At 38.0% G+C, this 22,006-nt stretch overlaps 1 protein-coding gene across 3 annotated transcripts in view; it reads left to right on the top strand.

Annotated features, from left to right (window-relative positions):
• LOC128868319 (intermembrane lipid transfer protein Vps13) overlaps positions 1 to 21,463 on the top strand; it is a 78,292-nt gene extending 56,829 nt beyond the window's left edge. For all 3 annotated transcript variants that reach the window (XM_054110288.1, XM_054110287.1, XM_054110286.1), the window contains exons 17-36: positions 58 to 345; positions 3,000 to 3,146; positions 3,212 to 3,757; positions 3,828 to 4,642; positions 4,713 to 4,871; positions 4,945 to 5,103; positions 5,183 to 5,611; positions 8,098 to 8,225; positions 8,291 to 8,582; positions 8,669 to 8,806; positions 8,877 to 9,017; positions 9,094 to 9,392; positions 13,565 to 13,785; positions 14,225 to 14,373; positions 14,453 to 15,274; positions 15,339 to 15,439; positions 16,299 to 16,437; positions 16,511 to 16,794; positions 16,855 to 16,993; positions 20,155 to 21,463. In XM_054110288.1, coding sequence (XP_053966263.1) covers positions 58 to 345; positions 3,000 to 3,146; positions 3,212 to 3,757; positions 3,828 to 4,642; positions 4,713 to 4,871; positions 4,945 to 5,103; positions 5,183 to 5,611; positions 8,098 to 8,225; positions 8,291 to 8,582; positions 8,669 to 8,806; positions 8,877 to 9,017; positions 9,094 to 9,392; positions 13,565 to 13,785; positions 14,225 to 14,373; positions 14,453 to 15,274; positions 15,339 to 15,439; positions 16,299 to 16,437; positions 16,511 to 16,794; positions 16,855 to 16,993; positions 20,155 to 20,358 — 5,600 coding nt within the window. In that variant the 3' untranslated portion in view covers positions 20,359 to 21,463. The remainder of the gene's footprint in view (positions 1 to 57; positions 346 to 2,999; positions 3,147 to 3,211; positions 3,758 to 3,827; positions 4,643 to 4,712; positions 4,872 to 4,944; positions 5,104 to 5,182; positions 5,612 to 8,097; positions 8,226 to 8,290; positions 8,583 to 8,668; positions 8,807 to 8,876; positions 9,018 to 9,093; positions 9,393 to 13,564; positions 13,786 to 14,224; positions 14,374 to 14,452; positions 15,275 to 15,338; positions 15,440 to 16,298; positions 16,438 to 16,510; positions 16,795 to 16,854; positions 16,994 to 20,154) is intronic.
• Positions 21,464 to 22,006: the final 543 nt, after the last annotated feature.

Genomic DNA, 22,006 nt, shown 5'->3' with positions numbered 1-22,006 from the left:
ATATTTTTTACCAGTAAATGCAACAATCTAAATAACACCTCGTCATCTTTTGCGCAGACAACGAAGAAGGGTTAGCGCGTTTCGGCTTGTACCTGCTATCATTGAAGGGTAATAAGTTAATCGATGGCACACTAAACACCTCCATTGTGTTGTGTAATATTCAGATCGATGACACACGAACATCAAATAAAAGTCCAATTAAAAAATATCTGTGTCGCAAAGATTGGAACGAAATGCAATTGCATAGACCAAATGAACAGCGAGCGGATGTGGTGGATGCTTGCAAGGCGGAGGCTAATTACATGTTGGATTTAACAGCTAGCATTAAGGAGGATGATGTTTTCGGTATGTAAGAGATTTGCGATTTTTGCAATATATGAGAGTCGGTCAATGGAATTAGTTTTAAGAAATTTTAAACGATCATATTTGTAAAATTTAACTATAAAGCAGCAGACCTCTTGAATTAAGGGAGAACGCCACTGTGAAAATTCAAAAAAATCGATTTTTTTTTTGCATAAATTCTTAGTATAACTACTCAAGAAAATGTGGTAAAAATTTTACAGCGAAATTCGCTTTATTCCCGATTCTATGTGCACTTAAGTGAGCGCCCGTCGGTTCGGCCCCGTAGCGCTTACGATACGATGCTTTATTTCAAACGCGTTTTTTTCGAAACTATTTTTCTTTGACACGGTGGCAACGATTTCTCGAAGCGATTTTAATTTTCTTTTTTTCAAAATTTTTGTTATCGTATTGGCTATCATTGTACAGCCGAAAATCAAAAAAATGGTGAAAAATTTTTTCAAAAAATAAAATAAAAAAAAGGCTACGTACAACGATAGCCACTCAAGAATGATAGAAAGAAGATTGCGCCCATCAGAGAGTGCGTGACGTCACGTTTGCCAAGTAAAGCAGTGTTGCCAACCATTTGCTCTTCACAATAAATTTAGTGCTTTTTTATACTCAAATTGCGACAGATTTTAAGGTTGGTGTTTGTTTCTTTTTGTTTTTAATTTAAGGCTACCGAAACTGTAAGTTAAGAACAAATTTATTATTAAACAAAGAAAGGTTAAAAAAGGTCACTCTGAGAAGATTTTAGTGCTAATAAAAATTTGTTGATTCTTATAAAATTCGTATTTTTAAAGTGAAAATTTAATTTTTTTTCCTTTTGAGGTTATGTCAGAATATTAAATCTTCTTTTCTTAACTCTTCTTAACCTTGAAAACCTTTTAAAAGCGTTTGAATTTACTGAATGCGAATTAAAGCCATAGAGATGTAATCGTTTCGTCCGGTCCTCATTCCTTAGTGGGACATAGGGCATCAAGAGGTGTATTCACATAACCTGTTATACAGCAAATAAGTCATTCCCTTAAGAAAAGAGTTTCTTTTACCAAAAAAACTCAAATTAAATTGTACATTTCGATAACACATTTATTTAAAACAAAACGCACATTTTAAAGGCAATTTGTCACGCATACAAAGTTTTTCAAGTAATTCAATAAAAATTTGGTATTTTATTTTCTTTAAGGGGGCGTCCATAAATTACGTGAGGTGTTTTTTTCAATTTTCTGACCCTCCCTCCCCCCCTGGTGAGATGTCGTGAGATTTTATTCAACCCCCTCCCCCATCCCCCAATCTCACGTGAGATTTTTCAAAATGTGGGTTTCTTATGTAAACGCGTTGGATTGTTATTGTAAAAAGAAAAAAAAGTTGCTTCGTGCTTTTATTTACGACTAGTTAAGACTAGTAATCAATATTGCTGAGAGTTATAAGTGTAATAAAAATTTAACAATAGAAGACTTAAATCGTAACTACTGCGATTAAAAAAGAATATCTACTCTAATTCAGTCCATGGAGAATCATGCGCGGTTTCAAGAGAGACTATTGGGACCAACATGTCCATATGATTTTCAGTAAAATCATCTGCTCCTTCAACTTTGTTCTGATCTAGCCACTCTAAGCCGTTGACGCTTGCGCACAGTAACTCATTAGCTCATCTTGTGACACTCCGTGAGGGTCGCACTTTGCGGAACATACGCGCTTGCTTAGCTAATGCAATGTGAGCTGCTCGCCTGTGCTCTGCAGCTCTTGTGATAGATGCGAAGTAAATACCGCATGTACTGCAGCATATTTTCTCTAAATCATCACGTATACTTGGGCAATAGAGATCAATAGGCGTGCTGATGAAGGCATTCAGCGGTTCAATCGGTACGCGTATTAGAAATGGAGCAAATGATTTTCCGTCATGTTCTTTAAAGTCCGGAATTGTCAAACGTCAACCTGAGTGATAGGGCGTTCGGCTCATAGTGGCGCGAAAACAACCGACGGGCTACACTGTACCGCAAATTCAGATTAAATTGAGCTATTTGGTGTAAAACAAATATGGTGGTTTGACAGTAGTAATGTATAACGTCGAAGTATGAATGAAATTATTTTCTTTTGAACGAATTAGTGAATGATCTTAATCATACTACGATTACGCTTGAGATTAAATCTTAAGCATGTACAATACAATTTTTTTGTTTCAATCAGAAAAAAAATGCGTGATATTTGCCGATACCCTCCCTCTCTCCAACGTAAGATTAGATGAGATTTGACTCGACCCCGTTCACGTCACTCATTGTCAAATTTGCTGAGAGCAAAGTAACGGAACCACGATAAGCGCTATCTCATTATTCTCTCCATCATGGTAGCCACTATTGTGGAGATTAATAAAATTTTTGGGTTTTTGATTTCAGATGATTATTAATTGCTGTATCGCTGCCACCAGATGACGTAATTTTTTTTTTAACTTGTTAGGTTATTTACACAAATTTGCCAATTTTTAATATTTTTTAATACATATATAATAAATTGCCTTTGTCCGATCCTCGAATAATCATTCCTACTTACAAAAAAAATTCCCAAAAATCGACTATTTTTTTACCCTTCACAGTGCCGTTCCCCCTTAATAAAATAAAATATGTAAATCAGTAAAAAAAAAATATTTCTTTTCTCAACAGCGGAGGTGCGCGTTTCGAGTTTCGATTTGATTTTGTGCGTTGATTATCTCTTGAAATTAGCTGACTTCTTCAAACTGCCCGAAGAATCTGGAGCCTTAACTCCACAAAAAAATAAAGAACTTAAATCTCCAGGCAGCCCCAGTGCAGGTACATATAAGCAAACATTTGACATATTTATGCATTCCTAATTCATCTCATCTAATTCTCTGCAGCTCCAAAGCAAAGCGCAAAACCAGCTGTAAGCGGAGCGCAAGCGGGTGCTGCTGCCGCCCCCCAATCTGGCACGAATAATAAAAAAATGAATTTAATTCTGCATATCGAGGAACCTGACATTATATTGGTGGAAAATCTGGACGATATGAATTCGAATGCCATCATTTTCAATGTGCAGGCCCAGTTGAATTATCGCGCCATTGGCGAAAAACAAATTATCAATGGGCAAATCGATTCATTGAAAATGTATATGTGCTCGTTTATGCCAGAACGTCGTGAAGCTACGCGGCATTACATTTTACATCCATGCATGATCAGCTTGCAAGGCTCCACACCCGAAGAGGAGGGTCTGCATGTCAGTTTGAAATTGAGTGAAATTATGTTGAACGTATCACCAGCAACCATAGAGTTGTTGAATAAGGCAATGCGCACTATAAGCGCCGACAACGCACAGGAGCAGACGAATCTGAGACTTGAGACCGATCATACCCAATTATGGGTGGAAGAATCATTTAAAGAGCGACGTTATTGGTTCCTAAAAGCCGGTAAGCCTACTATACAACGAGCTTAATGTTTTACTTTGCTATATTCGTTTTTTTTTTTTTTTTGTCGCAGACCGTGCAGTTGACGCGCTGGAATACATTGACACCCCGCTATTAGACGAAGCACAGAAACGAAAAACAGAAAGATGCATCATTGAAATACCAAATATTACGCTTGTCATTGAAACAGGCATTGGCTATTATACGAAACCACTTATAGCGCTTGATACACGCCTGAATGCGGTGGTTAGCGACTGGAGTAGTGATCTGAAAATACGTGGTTCGCTTACGTTAAGCACCAACTATTACAATGAGTCTCTGGCAGTGTGGGAGCCGATAATTGAAATGAATGAGCACATAAATCGTAATGGCGAGCACGAGTATCTGCCGTGGGAATTAACCTACAAGGTGGATATAATTAACCAGAAAGTGGAAAACGACAATGACGACGAACAGGAAGAGCAGTCGGAGAAAGTTACACAAATCGCGATTCATTCGGATGAAGATTTGCAGTTCACCGTTACTAAGTCGTGCATAGATCTGTTGGGTGTCTTGGGTGAGGCCTTCTCGCAGGCGATCAATGTTGAGGGTCTTGTCAAGCCTGAAGTGATAGCACCTTATGTAGTTGAAAACGATACCGGCTTTGATATTTCTATCAACTTTAGGCGCGGCATATTCACTTTGCACGAATGTCATTCGCCAAAAGCGACACTGACAAATCACTTAAATAGCTCATTGGTATTCGCCGTTGAAGATGCCGATGCTAACTTTTCGCCCGAGCAAGTAAGGGATTGCACGATTTCACCTGGCGGACGTGCATATTTGCAAACAAAAGATTTGTCGACAATTACCACCGAAGAAGATGAGCAATACAATTTGTATGTGAGAGTAAGTTGCAGATGAAGGCAAGAACTCGCAGGTGAATTTGAAATGTTAATGTTTGCCATTTTATTTACAGGTGGGTGGCATAGACAAGGAGGTAGTTTTGCCTGTATCCAAATCAGATCAACGCTACTTCCCATTATATCGCGGCTCGAATCAAGATCCATGGGGCATAGTGTCGGAAGTGCGCTCAGAGTTTGGCACCACAAAAGTCAATATACACGGTGTGGTCAAAGTGCGTATCGGCATCACAGATGTATAAGAAAATATGCAGAAACGTATAAGAACTGTTTGGAAATCTCTTTTAGGTACATAATCACTTCACAACAACACTGCATATTTATCGGTATAAACAGGGATTAGCAAGAGAGAACATTTTGGTTGGCAAAGTGCTGCCTGGACAAATTTTCCATGTGCCGCTACACGCCATTTATGCGGATATTAAAGATTTGCACTTCTGCTTGGAAGTAAGTTGACATTCGTCCTAAAAACATTTATGATTATCTACACATCCTTATGCTCAAATGTGTTCGCTTGCATTTACAGGGCTACAACATATCTGTGCAGGGCATTAAGTGGAACGATTGCCCCACTGATCTCGAATACTCGCGCCATTTGCAGTGTGATCCAGTGAATACCTTCGAGACCTTCTATATAAATGCGAAGCGCGTAAAAACTGAGATTTTCCATGAACATAGTGACAAGTATACCATTTTAAGCGCCTTCTATACTTTGCACCTCCGCCCGCCGGTATATCTTTGCAATGCATTGCCGATAAGCATAAGTGTATCTGTGGCCGGATGCAGTGTACGAAGTGCTGAAAGTGAGAATTTAGAAAAAAATATTTCGGATGTGATAAAGGAAGATATGTTGGATTATGGCGAAAAAGAAGTGGCGCCGGGCGATGTGCTGCATTTGCCGACAGTTAAATTAAGTAGCAAATCGCGCGAGAATCCTAGTTTTCTGGTTGTGCGGGTAAGTTTTCGATAGACGGACTTTATCAGATTTGTGTGCTTTTCTTCTGTTTTCTTTTTTGTTTTGTTTTTGTTGTACATGCAGGGGGAACGCTGCAGGACAGTCTTTGGGCGGATATAAATCCGGGTCGTTCCGGGAACTTTGTTGTGCTGTTTTTTTGGGTTTTTTTTAGTTTGTTCCTTTTAGTTGGTCGCTGTTTGTTTCACTTCACTTTATTTATTCGCATTTTATTTGTTCTGAAGTGAGACCTCTTTCGTTGCGTAAAAATCGTCACTGAGTTTGTGGCACCAGTCACATAGAAGTGGCGCATAGGTCAGAGCTCCATCTCAAGGATTTCACAGGCCGCCAAAATTAGATTGGCTTTGAGAATCAGGAACTGGACTACATTTTCTGAAAGTTTTTGACATATCGAAACCGAATCTGAATAGCAGCAGCATGCCAGGTTTTCTAAATACTTCGGCTTAGAACTGCAAAATATGTATTTGATTTTTGGCTATATTCGAGGCTATATAAGTATAACATAATGTGATATTTTTTGTTTTTATAACGTCGTCGGATTATTTTTTATCTGCAATTCTTTTTCTTTTAAGCTCATCTTCATGAGTAAAACAATCTGTCTCTATGTAATTTTTGCTCGCTCACGATTGAAAGTCTTGCAAATCTAACGCGCCGGGGCTATTCTGATTTTAGATTTGGGAAATTGTAGTCTGGTTCTTGATTGAAAATATGTGTCGGACGGTGTTATTAACAAAAATAAAAAATAATAATAATAGCTGTCGCAAATCTCTTCTTATAACAAACCATTCGTGATTAGAAGGCGGCATGGAACTGTAGGAGTAGGACCTCGGCCAAAAACCCAACAATATATGTACGCGCCAATCATACGAGGTGGAGCAAAATTAATCACCTTATCGGAAGAGTTATAGTTTTTCCAAAATCATATTTGGCACTTGTGAACTAGACAGCTGTGCATACAAACAGGCAAGCAACGAAACGCGTAAAAGTGAAAAATTTCAAAGATTTTCATCACTCAAAATCTTTTTTAATTTCGTAAAAAGAAAATATTCAAAAACCACAATGGATGATTAATTTTGTGCCATATACTCTGTTGCAGAATTATCGAACCGATAATAATGATAAGTTTTGGCTATTTATTTATCTCAGTTTCAATTTTACATATTTTAATCCTTTACTGCGTGAATTAATGAAGCGTTGAAAAAAATGGGTTCACGGTGGAAATAGCTGTAGTTAATTATCAATAAGTCATACATATTAAAAGAAAAATAATGAAAAGTCTACGTATATTTTTTTACGGAGCCATATAAAGGGGTCTCCAATAACAGGTGTTACAGGTGAGAGATGATTAACGATTTTTTATGGCCGGAATTGGATGGTATTGATCTGCACAACGTTTATTTTCCACAAGACTGCGCTACGTGCCACACAAGCAACGAAACCATTGATCTTTTACGGGAAAAGTTTCCAGATTTGTGACTTTTTCCTTCAGGGCCAAGTAAAAGAGAAGGTCTACGCCAACAGCCCAGCCCAGGGTCGATTCAAGTCCTCAAAGATGGAATTCGTGAGGTTATCGAGGACGTAGCGCAGACACTTTGTATCATTTATATTAAAAAGTAGTATTTTTTTGAATATCAAAATAACACCCCTTATTAAAGCACCCTTTATAAAAACTAGTCGTAAAGTATAGCAAAGTGGAAAAATGATTATCCGTCGAGAAAGATGAGTATATCGCCTCTATGATAAATATTTTTTTTTGTCAAAAAGTGCGTAGGTACGTTTTACTCTGTTATCGTCCTTTGGAAATGAATCACTCGCACTTCAATTCTGCCATTTCTCCCACTTGCACAAAAGTGAGGTTAAGGTTCGAAATGCCATAAAATCATAGACAATTTTTTTGTGCTTTATTATTGCTAAATATGATACACCGAATTCTCTTTTTCCACAATAGATACCTCCCCAAAAAGTTCGCGTAAAAAGTGAATTAGGTGAACGCAATATTAAAAATTTGTTTTTAGAAGGCACTTAAGTATTTATTTCGTGCTTACACTTTTTAATTCATTAAATATATTATAAGAAATAAATTATTGAACGGCGAGAACAAAATCTACCGAGTCTCAGAGACTTTTCATGAAACTAATTTGAACGCTTCGTACATGCGGCGAAAAATCTCGCTCCATTTGCTCTATTGGATTTAAAAAAATTCATAAAATTTTTAAAATTTTTGTGAATTTCGTACAGGTTTGGAACTTTAATTTGTAAGGTTTTGTTATACAATATTCAAGTGTAGATATATATTTTATTATACATATATAATATACTATTATTTTGTTATTAGCTTTTTCACGTGCTTTATTTTTTATGTATTTTTTTTTTCATTTTCCAAACTAATTTTTTTTTAATTTTATAAAAATTTATATTTTTTTTTGGTTTATTTTAATTTATTCTACTTTTATTTTCCCTCTTTACAGCTGATTCAATACTTGGAGAAAGATTGGTCATGCACTACCGAGATATCTGAGGGTCATAATGATATGGCTACCTGGCGCTTTAGCTCCTATGATTCAGAGGCTAAAATGGATATGGATTTATGTGTGCGGTAAAGCTTCAACCGATACTCTACGAAAAAAAATTGTTAAACTCACATACTTTTTTGCATATTAGTTTTGACAATCGTCAAGGTGCCTTGCAGATTTCGCTATACAGTCCATTCTGGATGATCAACAAAACTGGCTTAATGCTTAGTTATAAAACCGATGCAGAAACTGTTGATGTGCTTTATCATCCACCGGAATACAATGGACCGATCTTGTTCTCTTTCCGTGAGAAATTCTTCTTTGACAAGAAAGCAGCGACGATACGCGTAGACAATGGCGACTGGAGTAATAAAATTCCATTAGACGTTGCCGGTTCGATGGGTGCCGTAACATGCAAATCAAAGGAAACGCCATATCAGGTTAGTGCGCTTACGACTAATGTTACCAATTAATTCGGAAGATGAATAAACTTTTTATTTATTGTTTTTGTTTTCGTTTTTTCCAGATAGGCGTACATAATCACATAACCTACAATTCGCTCACAAAAATGATCACTTTTATACCATTTTATATTGCAAGCAATAAATGCTACTTCACGATAGATCTACAAGAGCAAAGTAGACCTGGAGATCCATGGATGACGGTCTGTTTGGCTTTATGCAAGACATACCCCACATAATTCTAATTATTTTTCCTTTTATGTGCCCTTTAAGGTATTGCCCAATTCGTGCACACCACTTTGGCCCAAGGACGATTCCGATATGATGCTTATCGCGCGCGTACTCGGTCAATGTACGCCGGCGTTTAAGTACTCGGAAGCACAGTGCACGCTCTTAAAACTGCCAGGCAATAAGGTAATTTGAGGAATATTAAAAGACAAAATGGTTAATAAAATATATTGCGTCTTTTTTTTTTTACTTTCACTTTTAGTACGGCGGTATCAACGTGGACGTACAAGCTACGGAAGGCGGTGTTTATATCATTTTTTCTGAGTTTAATCCAGGCGATGCCCCTGGCTTAATAATTAACCACACTAATGTTCCGATTGTGTATCAAGAGAAAGATGTAAAAGAAAATGTGGTGCTGAAACCGCGTAGAAAACTGTTGCATGCCTGGTCGCATCCGTCGGGTGAAAATAGCATTGTTTTCGACTGGGGCGAAAAGATTAGTGAAAAGAGCAAAACTAAAGCGGAAACAGACTTGAGGCGCGATCAAATTGGTGAATTGAAGTAAGTGTTATTTGAAAAGTTGAACTGAACTTATGGGACTCTTCTATTCGTCACTTCTCTGCGCGTCTCGCTTGACGAAACAATTGCATGTAAAAGTAATAGCAAAGGTATCGAGCTGCTAGCGAGTGTGGTTATACGCTGCAATTAGCGGTGCCGTGGCCATAGCGCCATAGCTGTAACCATAATAATAGCCGCAACATTACAGCATTTGGCGATTAGTTATGCCGTAATCAGAAACAGCTGATATTGAAGTATAATTAATGACAACAACATTTGCATTTTCTCATAAAAATGCGTATAATTTTCCACTAAGTCAATTCATTTTTTGTTGTTCTAATATTCAAATTTTTATCGCAAATGTCAAAAGAAATGTAAAGTATTTCACAGCTGCTTACGGTTACGAGGAAAAACCGAAATTTAATAGATACATACGCCTGTGGTTATGGTTACGGCGTTATGGTGCGGCACTTATATTATTTACAGTGATGCCATATGTTACGCCTATAATTAAGACTGGAAATAAAAACGATGTTAGCAATTACAGGCCGATTTCGAAGCTATAGTCTGTCTCAAATCTTTTTGAGATAACTGTGAATGATAAGTTATATTTTGCTGTCAAAGGCCTAATATCTACCAACCAGCATGGTTTCGTTGCAAGTCGCTCTAATGTCACTAATTTGTCTATTTTCCATGATTACTGCATTTCAGCCTTCCAGAACCGATCTCAAGTTGATAAAATTTATACAGACTTCTCTAAAGCGTTTGACAAAGTATCGCACCGAATACTCTTGTCGAAGCTTGCGCCAATGGGTATACATTCCACGTTTTTGTCGTGGATCAAATCATATTTGTCCAATAGGCACTGCCTTGTAGCCGTTGACAATACGACATCCCGTGCATTTATTGGGTCCTCTGGTGTCCCGCAGGGAAGTATTCTAGGACCCCTCCTCTTTATTCTCTTTATTAACGATATTGGTGCATGCTTTTCATTTGCTGAACACTTGTTGTATGCTGATGATATTAAAATATTTGCGGTGATTAATAGTGCCAGTGACTCTGAAAAGTTGCAATCCGACTCACACAATGTCCGGAACTGGTGCTATTTAAATCGTTTGTCACTAAATATAAGCAAATGCTTTCACGTAAAATATGCTAAATCAAACAATAATTTGCATACCTCGTATAGTATTGCTGGCTTACTTTTGCAAGCCATGATGAAATTAAAGACTTAGGCGCTATTTTCGACTCTAAGCTGAATTTCACTAGCCATGTCATAAGACGGTCATATACGATGTTAGCATTCGTACGCCGAAATTGTTCAGCATTTACCAACCCACACACTCTCAAAACATTGCATTGTGCTTTTGTTAGATCAAGATTAGAGTATGCCGCTGTTATTTGGAGATTGAGAGAGTTTAGAAAGTTTTTCTTCCTTTTGCGCTCCGATCTTTAAGGGGTTATATACACTTGTAAGGCTGAAAAATCACGTTTTTTTTGATAATTTTTTACAAAGAACCATTTTACAGTGTGAGCCTCATAGCGTTTGCTTTTTGAACCACCTATTTTTTTGAGAATGGCAACACAAATGACATGTCAAATGTGTTCATAATTTACTTAAAGGTTTGACATTTATGAAATGGGACACTATACGCTTGAACGAAATTGGGAAATATTGAAAACCTATTTCCAAAGTGGTGAGTCTTCTTCTTTTCTGATTTTCACATCGGTGGCTACGTCAATAAGCAAAATTGTCGGATTTGGGGCTCAGAAAATCCACACGTTACAGTAGAGAAGCAAATGCATCCACAACGAGTCACTGTTTGGTGCGGTTTTTTTGTCTGGCGGCATCATCGGGTCTTTTTTTTTTCGAAAATGAGCAAGGAGCTGCGGTTACAGTAAATGGTGAGCCTTACCGTGACATGCTCAACGAGTTTTTGTTTCCAAAAATTTAAGACAATAACATGGACGACATTTGGTTTCAACAGGACGGTGAAACTTGTCACACTGCTAAATTTACACTCGAACTTTTGGCTACCGTTTTTGAATTCCGATATCAATTGGCCGCCTCGGAGCTGTGATTTAAGCCCGTTGGACTATTTTTTGTGGGGAGCCGTTAATGACAAATGCTATGCGAACCATCCAGAGCCGATTGATGCTTTAAAACACGAAATCGAAGTTGCCATTCATGAAATTGGAGCCCAAACAATCGAAAATGTGCTTAAAATTGGGTTGATCGAATGGCCTACTGTAAAGCCAGTCGTGGCAGTCATTTGAACGATATTATTTTTCATTCATAAATGACAATATTCAATCTTCAAAATAAAAAAAAGTTTGAAAAAATATTGATTCGTTTTTTTTTATAACCGATTCAAAAAGCAAATTTTACATGGCCCACCCTATATTCAACAAATACAATTTTTAATTATTCAAATAATGTCTAATTTTAACACGTAAGGTTATTGAAAATATTGAAGTGCACGGCTCCTGCAGATAATCTCCCAAGCGTCCTCTAAAAAAAGCGATCGGCGGTGGACAAAATATCTCTGGTTTGGATTATCTGAAATCGAAAAACCAATTAGATTCTTTTTGTGAATAGATAAAGATAGGTATTAATCGAAGCAATAGTCAAAATTTTAATTTTTGATAAAATTTTCACGAAAATTGCCTAAAAAAAGAAAAAAAAAAAAATCATCAGAATTCTTATTCCTTCGATTAATACCTGGAGAGTAGATCTGAGAAGGTTGTGTTAAAATTTCAAGACGATTAGTTGAGCCGTTTTAGAGAAATCGTGTCGTTTGAAAAGTACTTTACATAAAAAAAAATTCTCTGAAACGCCTTTTCAAATTTGCGTGTAACTTCGAAAATATTCACCGAAACGATATTAAATTTTCTGTGTGCATTCTAAAATATATGTACATTAAGAAAATAAAATAAAAACAAAATCGATTTTTTGGAAATTCTAACTGTATATAACCCCTTAAACTTTTGTGAACCCCTACCATCGTATCGCTCTCGATGTTTATTGATTGACTTAAAACCCCTTTGATAGCAGACGATCTATTCTATAGTGCTCATTTATTATTCGTATCATTTCTGGACCTTTTGATTGTCCTTCCCTTTTAAGTAAAATTCAATTTAATACTCCTAATAAGAAACTCTTAGTAAACCATTTTAAATCGTTTTTTACCAGTAATTTATAGTAATTACCAAACTATTGTACATTAGCTTAAGGGGGCAGCCTGGTTTATAAGGTCAAAAAAATCAATTTTTTTTTTCGTTTTAAGCGATTCCTAATATATTTCAGAATATACAATATATACAAAGTTACAGAGCCTAATTCTCAATATTTCCGTAAATACAAAGCCAAAGGTAGGCGAGCGTTAGGTAGTTACGCTGTGACCGGACAGCTATAGTATAAACTTTATCTTCTTTTCTCGACTTTTCATTTTTATGATTTCTTTGAATTGGCGACATGAATGAAAAAAAACGAATGAATTTTTTGAAATGAATCATAGCTTGTTCCCTTCAGTATTAAATTCTCTTCTATTTGAACTAACAAAATAGATAAAAAAGAATTTTTTCAAGATTTTTATACCAAGTTGAAGTGAATTTTTTTTTATAGAAACGGATTTTTTTCTTTAAAAACTCCAAAAAGTTGAAATTTTGGAATTTCTCTCAGTTTTCTTAGTTCATTAGAATAAAAAATCATGATAATTAGAAATCCACTTGAATGTTTTGCTTTAGATAATAATTACGAGCTGTATCTTGTACGCCAGTTGGAAACTCCAGCGTTGCAGCGCTCTACTAATTTCTATGTTAAACATTTTTTTTCAACTTATTTTAACCAGTAAGAATGTATCCATTCAAAGACAAAATAAATAAAAATAAATAAATAAAAAATATGTTTGACAAGAACAGCTGATTGCTGTGGTTACGGTTATGGCTACGGTATGCCACCACTAATTGCAGCTTAAAACTGGTATAACTCACTATTTTACCAACAAATGTAATTTTAAGCAGCTCTCTTTCAGCGCTGCCAAGATGTGTTTAATTATGCCAGTTGCTTCATCTATTTGCCACTTGCTAACGCTTGGCGAAACGAAGAGGCCTTATATTTAGAATTTTTCTACATAATCTTCTTTTTACATAAATTACACAATTTTTCTTCACAGATTAGCAGATGGCTCGATTGCTTACTGGGTAACGTTTTTGGATGGCTTGCAGCGAGTATTACTATTCACTGAGGATGTTGGCATTGCACAAAAACTTGAAGCCAGCGCGACAATACAGAAGATAACACAATCAGTCGAATTGCGCCTCCACGGCATTGGCTTTTCACTGATAAACAATGCGATCGGCACGACCATTTTGTATATGGGTATAGCGAGCTCAGGTGAGTGGATTCGCGAAAAAAATGGGTATATAAATAAATAAATAATTGGCGCGTACACCTTTTTTGGGTGTTTGACCGAGCTACTCCTCCTATTTGTGGTGTGAGTCTTGATGTTGTTCCACGAATGGAGGGAGCTACAGCTTCCGAACGGCAGGTATTTTTTATGAGGAGCTTTTTCATGGCAGAAATACACTCGGAGGTTTGCCATTGGCTGTCGAGGAGCGACCGCTATTAGAAAAAACTTCGAACCTACGTTCTCTCTGAATTCCGAATGGTAGTCACGCACCAACCCATTCGGCTACGGTGGCCGGTATATGAAAGAAAAAACTCGCTCGCTAAATGCGGGTGGGAGTAATTTTTGTCTGCAACTCTTTGCAATGTTTTATTTACTATTATAAGAAAATTAATTATAAGAAATGTATTACCTCCTTATTTGTAGGCGTAATTTGGGAGCAAAAGAAGGGTTCAAAGAACTTCAAGCAGATGAATATCCACGAAACTGCGGAGGTTGAAGAGCAATACCAGCAGTATTTGGTCGATCGAAGTGTGAATCAAGTCAAAAAGTACTACCTGGACTGCAAGCATGAGGTAACGCAAGATTTTATATGAAATCCAAATGAGTTTTAATAACTCCCACAAATATTTTATTTATTAAAATATATTTTAGATTGACTTTACCAGCATGATTTTGAAAAAGACCAGAGAGCGTGAACTACATCGCACCTTTTATCCGGGTGTTTGGTTCAAAATGAATACATCACCTTATCAAATGCAGCTGCATGCAAAAATCAATAAAATTCAAATTGACAATCAGCTAAACGATTACATTTTCCCTGTTGTGCTCGCACCAATACCACCGCCTAAGAGCGTTGCCACAACGACGGTTTTGAAGCCCTTCATCGAAGTCAGCGTGGTGCAGTGGGTGGTACCCAACTCCACAGTCAAGCAATACAAATATGCTACCATGCTTATACAGGAGTTCCATTTCAAAGTTGATCTAATGTTCCTCACAGCGCTGGCCGATATGTTTGCTGCGAACGTAAGTGACGAGCAAGCGGCAAAACTCTTCAATTTGAATGTCGAATCCATTGAAAAGCCACTATCAGACCTAGTAGAGACGCACTCTGCGCAAGAACAAAAGAATTTCTATGATAATTTGCATTTGGGACCGATTAAAATACACGTCAGCTTCTCCATGGCTGGTTCTGATACCACAGCTTTGCCGGCTATTCTGTCTACTCTGGTGCAAGGCGTCGGTGTTACACTGACCGATGTTAACGACGTAGTTTTCCGTTTGGCTTTCTTCGAGCGTGAATACCGGTTCTTCACGCAGCAGCAGTTAACTTCAGAGATCACATCACATTATGCGGGACAAGCGTTGAAGCAGTTGTATGTGCTTGTATTGGGCTTGGATGTGCTTGGCAACCCGTATGGTTTAGTTGTGGGTTTGAAGAAGGGCGTGGAAGATTTGTTCTATGAACCATTCCAGGTAAGCATTTAAGCAGAGTGGCAGTGTGACATGAAAGTGTTGCTAATGTATGCTAATATTACAGGGTGCCATACAAGGACCAGGAGAGTTTGCCGAAGGTCTGGCGCTCGGTGTCAAATCACTATTTGGCCACACAGTTGGTGGCGCAGCTGGTGCCGTATCGAAGTAAGTTCTATGCTTAGAAGGATTTGTTCACTTTTAAGGGGTTCGGGGTAGTCAGAGGCCCTGAAAAAATGATGATTTTCAATAATTTTTGTTTGTTAGTCAAATGCTTTATTTTACAAAAATAAAAACGTAGCAGTAATACATCATTTTCGACTTAACTTTAGCAAAATTTCCAAAAAAATTAATAATTGTAAAAGTTATCGCTGTTTGTGTGGAGCCCGTTTCTCGAGAAGTGCTTTGCGGTGATCATCACAAGTGCTTGGAGATTGATCTAAAATCAATCGGACAAGAGAAATTAGTTTTATTAAGATAATCTTGCGCCTGATGTTGTTGTTGTTGTAGCTGAAGTGACAATCCTTGGCGAGATATAAATCCGGATCCGGTAACGTAGAACCGACTGTCGTGGGAACGGCTTGTGCCTGATTGAAGCTGTTTATTTGAAAATAACCAATATGGCAGCCTCAGGAAATATTTTTCAGATTTTCGAGAAAAAAACCGACAATTAATTGTTTAAAAAAAATCAAAATTTTTGAAAAAAAAAATCCTTCGATAAGGCACGAGTTTTTTATGTTTTTCAAAAGTAGCAAACATTTTATTGCAATCTACCAAGCGGATTTTAAGTTACAGTGACCACCAGTTCAAAAAACATAGCTTTGAGAAAAACGCATTTTAAGTTTTGCTATCGAGCTCCGTGGCGCCCGAGCGTCCTTTGTTAATTGTTGAATAACTCGAAAAGTATTTGGTGGATTCAGTTCACTACTTTAAGATAATTAAAAAAAAAGAACAATTTTATGAGAATTCTGACTACCTCTTACCCCTCAATGAATAGTTGAACATTTTTTATTATATTTTTTTAAAGAATAACCGGCGCTATGGGCAAAGGACTGGCTGCACTGACATTCGATGAAGAGTATCAGAAGAAGCGACGTCTGCACATGAATAAGAAACCACAAACATTCTCCGAAGGTATAGCGCGCAGCAGCAAAAGTCTGGCTATGGTGAGTTTTCAAATGCTATTCATATTACACTTACAGTTTATTTTAATGCTATACCTACTTATCTTTTTTATAGGGCTTTGTTGATGGCGTTTCGGGCGTGGTTACCAAACCTGTGGCTGGTGCGCGCGAGGAAGGTGTTGAAGGCTTCTTTAAGGGTGTTGGTAAGGGTTTGATTGGCTTCGTGGCTCAGCCGACAGCTGGTGTGGTTGATTTTGCTAGTGGCAGCTTTGGTGCAGTGCGTCGCGTTGCTGAAGGACAAACGGAAGTGTCGCGTTTGCGTGCACCCCGTTACGTGCACCAAGACAATGTGGTGCGTCCATATTGTCGTGCCGAAGCCGAGGGCAATCGTGTATTTAAGTAAGTTAGATTATCATAGAAATGAAAGGACCATTTGGCATTTGACAAAACTCTTTGCAGGGAAATCGAAAAGGGTAAATATGCAGGCACCGATATATTCATACACTGCGAAGAGATAGTGCCAAAGCATGAGTTCCTGGTCGTCTCGAATCATCGCGTCATACATGCCACCAAGAATGATCTTTTCGGGACATATACGGTGAGTTAAACATTAGAAATATTTTTAATTAGTTAATAGCGAAAAGTGAACGAGTAGGCATAGGGAGGTAGACAGATAGGTAGAAGTGGCAGTCGGTCTCTGAACCAATTTACTTAGCCAGTTGCGGATCCAATGTGATAGCACAGTCACAGTTTACCTGCTACTCCTCCTTAAACCATTTTGTTTTAAGTGCAAACCCTTTGATCGGGCTGCCACTTATATCCCTAATGTTATCTTTTTTTTTTTTTGTTGGGACAGACTAGCAAGTGCTGTACATGACCAGACACAATTAGTCCATTGTATTGCACTCGGATTCCCTTTTTATTTTCTTTAAATCTACCCGACCTCCGAAGAAATCTAAGTAGATCTTGTGGTGCCAAGGAGCCAAGGTGGTAGCTTCTTAACATAGTACAGGAAGTAGTCCGCCGGCTCATCCTCCTTTCCACATGCTGGGCAGAGTACACTGCCATTAGTCCAGCCAGCTGTCTGCAGTCCCTTCTGCTTAATGACAGGAGGATTTGTGACAGTCGGTCATACATGACAGGTAAAATCAGTTTAGTCCAACTGCAGCCTCTCTCTTCCTCCTGCTGTAATAGTCGAAATGAGGTACGTTCAATCTATGTCGACCTTGGAGAGAGTTTTTCTTTGACCGATTGAGTAGCGCCTTTGAGCGCTAAATTGTTTTTGTAGCAATACATGTCACGCTGTCAATCCATCTCCTGTTGACTAAAGTGACAACGCTACTTATACCACGCAGATTTTAGGTTGGGAATCTATTTCTGTGTTTTTTTTTTGCCATGTCCAGCTGTCAGCACAGAATGAAATAAGGCGAATTAATTCTTTGTTTTCTACTTTGGCAATCAAACGTACAAAACATTGTTGTTATTCTAGTGCCACCACTTTTATTGAATACACCTCGGATATACCTACAATCTCCTAACCAAGAGGGAGGTGAGTGATAGTGCGCTCTCTCGCTAATTTGTCTGCCTTACAATTCCATGTTATTTTACTATGCCTTGTTATCCATATCAAATGGAGCCGGAAATATTCCGCCATCTCGCCATTAAGAAACCTCCGGCATTTGCGCGCATTGATGGAATTAGTGACAACCACATCAAGAGATTTAATGGCTGCTTGGCTATCGTAATACATATACACTTTTCTAAAGGTAGGGTCAGGGTCTCCAAAGCGCTTTGGCCAAAACATAATCTTAAAAGTACAAAATACCTGCTTGGATTCAACAGACTAACTATCAAAGTCCTCACAGCTGTTATTACGGGTCACTGCACTATTGTAACCCTGGCCAGTGGATTGGGTGTACCTCACAATCATTTCTGCAGGAGTTGTGGAGATGAAGAAGAAATTGAGTGGGTACAACAGCTGCTCTGTGAATGCGCTGCACTTCAAAGAAGCAGTGTAAAAAATCTTGGCGATTATTTCTTTGAAGAGCTGGGATGTTTGTAAAATGTCTCACTGGAGGGACTTCGTAAAAAGATCTAAGCGGTTTAAGCAACTTTGTTAGGAGATGGAAATCAAATGCAGGTTTCACAATTGCAAGTCAATAAAAATATCAATTTTTAGTGTGGGTTTGTGGTTTTCTAAATAGGTTAGGTTAGGTTATAGTGGTAGTCGGTCCGTACGACCAACTCTCTTAGACCTTACAGGTCCGTTGTGATACCATTGTGCGACACCGGAACCTGGTTTATTTATCTTCATGAAACCATTTTGAGGCTCTTATGAAGCGCAGGATTGGTCTAATCCCCTCGCCAGTCAGCTCTGTAAGAGAATTGAAAAAGTGTTTACCTGGACAACCTGCTTTGCTTTTAGCTAAGGCTGGCCAATTGCAGGAAGGAAGTGCTCAACTATTTCCTCCTCTTTCTCATCTCTACAACTTCTACAATATTCATGGAAGAATACTCCTAGTCTCAAGGAATGCCTGCCAAATGCCAGTGGCCTGAGACACAAGCCACGACCTTCGAGATATCTGCTCTTAAGAGGCTAAGCAATTCCTTTGTCCATTTCTTGTTTATTTGCGGCCATAGTAGCCTCGTTCCTACGCATGTATCTCTATTTCTCCATGACCTATTGACCTCTTGGATAATTTTGTTTTTTATTATTAGTTTACTCGTGGCCATAGGTATTCCAATGATACTTTTGTCACTCAGCAGTTGTAGAGCAGTACTTTTTCTCGCTAGCTCATCAGCTCTACAGTTTCCCTCAATATCTATGTGTCCCGGAACGCAAATAAGGCTGACCTTGAATACGACGCTAATAGCATTTATGGCTGCCCGGCATTCTTGTGCAACCTTTGATCTTAGTATGACCGCATTCATTGATTTAATGGCCGCTTGGCTATGCGAGAATATTTATAGTTATTTTTATAGTTGTTTTTGTTACGGCATACGTATTTAGGTATGTAGCCACTTCTTTCATAGCTAGAACCTCTGCCTGATAGACGCTGCAGTAGTCTGGTAGTCGAACGGATATTTCTAGTCCTAATTCCTTATCGTTTAGCTTGGAACCATCTGTATAAAAATTTAATTCCACCCTTCTCCATGGCCTTGGTGTCTGCCACTCCCTTCTTGACGGTATACTCGCCTTGAAGAGCTTGTCGAAGGTAAGTCTAGGGATATGCTGTGAGACTTGGAATCACCTCGAGTCCTTTTTGCGCTTGATGTATGGAGGTTGAGGTGGAATCATCTCAGCACCTTCTCCTTAGCTGCCCTGCTCTGGCGGCGCTAAGATCCAGGCATCTTGGCTCTTACTTCTTTGCCACGCCTGCTGATATAGCTGGCGCTGACATTAAAAATCTGATGAATTTCATCAGCAGCACAAAGCGGTTGACGCAAACATAGTCATCGTTCGTAATCCGCACGCTCCTAACCATCCCATCACCACCTCTCCCCGCCCTCTCCCTGGATCCCATCGGTCTTTCCCTTTCACCTCACCTCACAATGGTATCACAAAGGACGAATCTCTCTTCGTCCTAACCTAAATCTAGGAATAGAATAGTCCATTGCTTGTTTGTGACTGTTCAGAGTGTGCAAAATACAGGCGTGGCCAATCCACCAAATAGCTTAAAATAGCTCTTGCGCGCCTAATTTTCGATATTAATACTGCTTTGTTCTCCTGTATGATTTTAATATCTCGAATTTTTAAAGGTACAATGGAAATACCGATTTGAAAATATCGACGCATTTACACCAACCGACAAGGGACTTGAGATCAGACTGAAAAAGCAAAATAAAAAAGTAATGGGCATGTTTTCCACTAACGAAGTGGTTCGCAAGCAAGTCTTGATAAAGGATTCGAAGCGGCGTGATCGATTAATTGAAATTTTGGAATCTCATCACAAGAAAGTGTAACAGTGTTTTTCGCATAAAATGTCGCCACCACGGCCGCCACAGTCGCGAAGCAGCGAATAAGTACTCAAAAGAAGAAATTTGTTTCAAAATAACATGGCAACAACAACTTGCACAAGCACACTCAAGCGCTCACAAGCTGAAAACGTAACATTTGAAGAAACCAGACGACAACAGACAAACATTCAAGAACATTGATTGATTGCGTACCAATAAATTTTGCTAAAATTTGAAACAATTGAAGCTGAGGATTATTGATATTTTTAATACCACAACTAAGCACGTGGCTTTGTGCTAAAAATAACTCAAGCGCTACGTACTTTTAATCTCTAACTGTAAGCTTTTTTAACATGAATTTATATTTATATATTATTTTGTTATTTTCTATTCTCCTGAAACGCCGGTATGCATGTAGTGGTTTACACGCACTATTACTATAATGCATAGAATGCAAACTAGTTTCATACTTCCATAAATACGAACATATTTGCAAATTGTCAAATAGTCACAGAAATATGTACTGCTTTATCGCGCGAGACTACCTCGTTACTGCTACAAAATCAAAAAACAACAAGAAAAACGGAAACAATAATTTTTTCTGAGTTGAGTTTTTTTTTTTTTTTTTTTTTTTTTTGTGTTTTTATACTTAATATTCCAAATAAATACATTCACTGAAATAGTTAGCAAAAGTTTATGGTATATAATTTTGTTACGAAGTTTTATAAATAAAAAATATTATTGTTGTAGTAAAATATTTATATTTGTACACTTTATCATTGTTAGCAGTTTCTATCGAAAAAATAAAATAAAATGAAAATAAAACTTATGAAGAAAAGGTAGCCTAGAAAGGATGGGCCGATTTTCAACATAAAAGTAGTCTCATTGTAAGAAGTGATAATCTACATTTCTTCGTTAAATTTACTCAACTGTGCTTTTTGGCGGATTATCTGATTTTTGGAAATATGGCCTTGAAAGAAATCTTTTTTCGCTGCGATAATTGAATACACGAAACAATAATGAACGATTTATTGATTTCACAACATTTCAATGTACTACTTAATGTTAACAGACGATTTTTACACACATATTTACAAGCATATAAGTGTTATTTAAAATAAATGTGCAGAAAAATGTATAAAAATGGCAACTTTTTATTGCTTTTGATTTGGGTGACAAAATTTTATATTATTTGTAGGTTAGATTAGGTTAGGTTTGAGAGCCGCATCGATGCCACGTTCCCATGACAGTCGGTTCTACGTAACCGAAACGACCCAGATTTATATCCGGCCAAGGACTGTCACTTCAGCAGCATTCCTCGTATATGCATGGGGAATGTTTATGGTTCTACAACAACAACAACAACAACAACAGCGATGCCACTTAGACCACGAAATGGGTCCGTTGTGAGCCGCAGGGGCTGGTCTACATTTCCACTTTCCGATTGAGCCATCCTGAGCTTTGGGTAAAGCGTAAGAGGCTGTTGCTACCTAAAGTGTACAGATCATCGATGTTGTTGTTGTTGTAGCAGCATAAACATTCCACATACTTACATACGGGGAATGCTGCTGGCGTGACAGTCCTTGGCCGGTTCTAAGCTCGGGTGTTGAATTGTTTCCAACTCCTCCTCATTCCTGCCTGCTGCTACGACGGG

This window comes from Anastrepha ludens, chromosome 6 (genome assembly GCF_028408465.1).
Source record: "Anastrepha ludens isolate Willacy chromosome 6, idAnaLude1.1, whole genome shotgun sequence".
Classification (NCBI taxonomy): Eukaryota; Metazoa; Arthropoda; class Insecta; order Diptera; family Tephritidae; genus Anastrepha; species Anastrepha ludens.
This window is presented reverse-complemented; position numbering and strand designations above follow the sequence as displayed.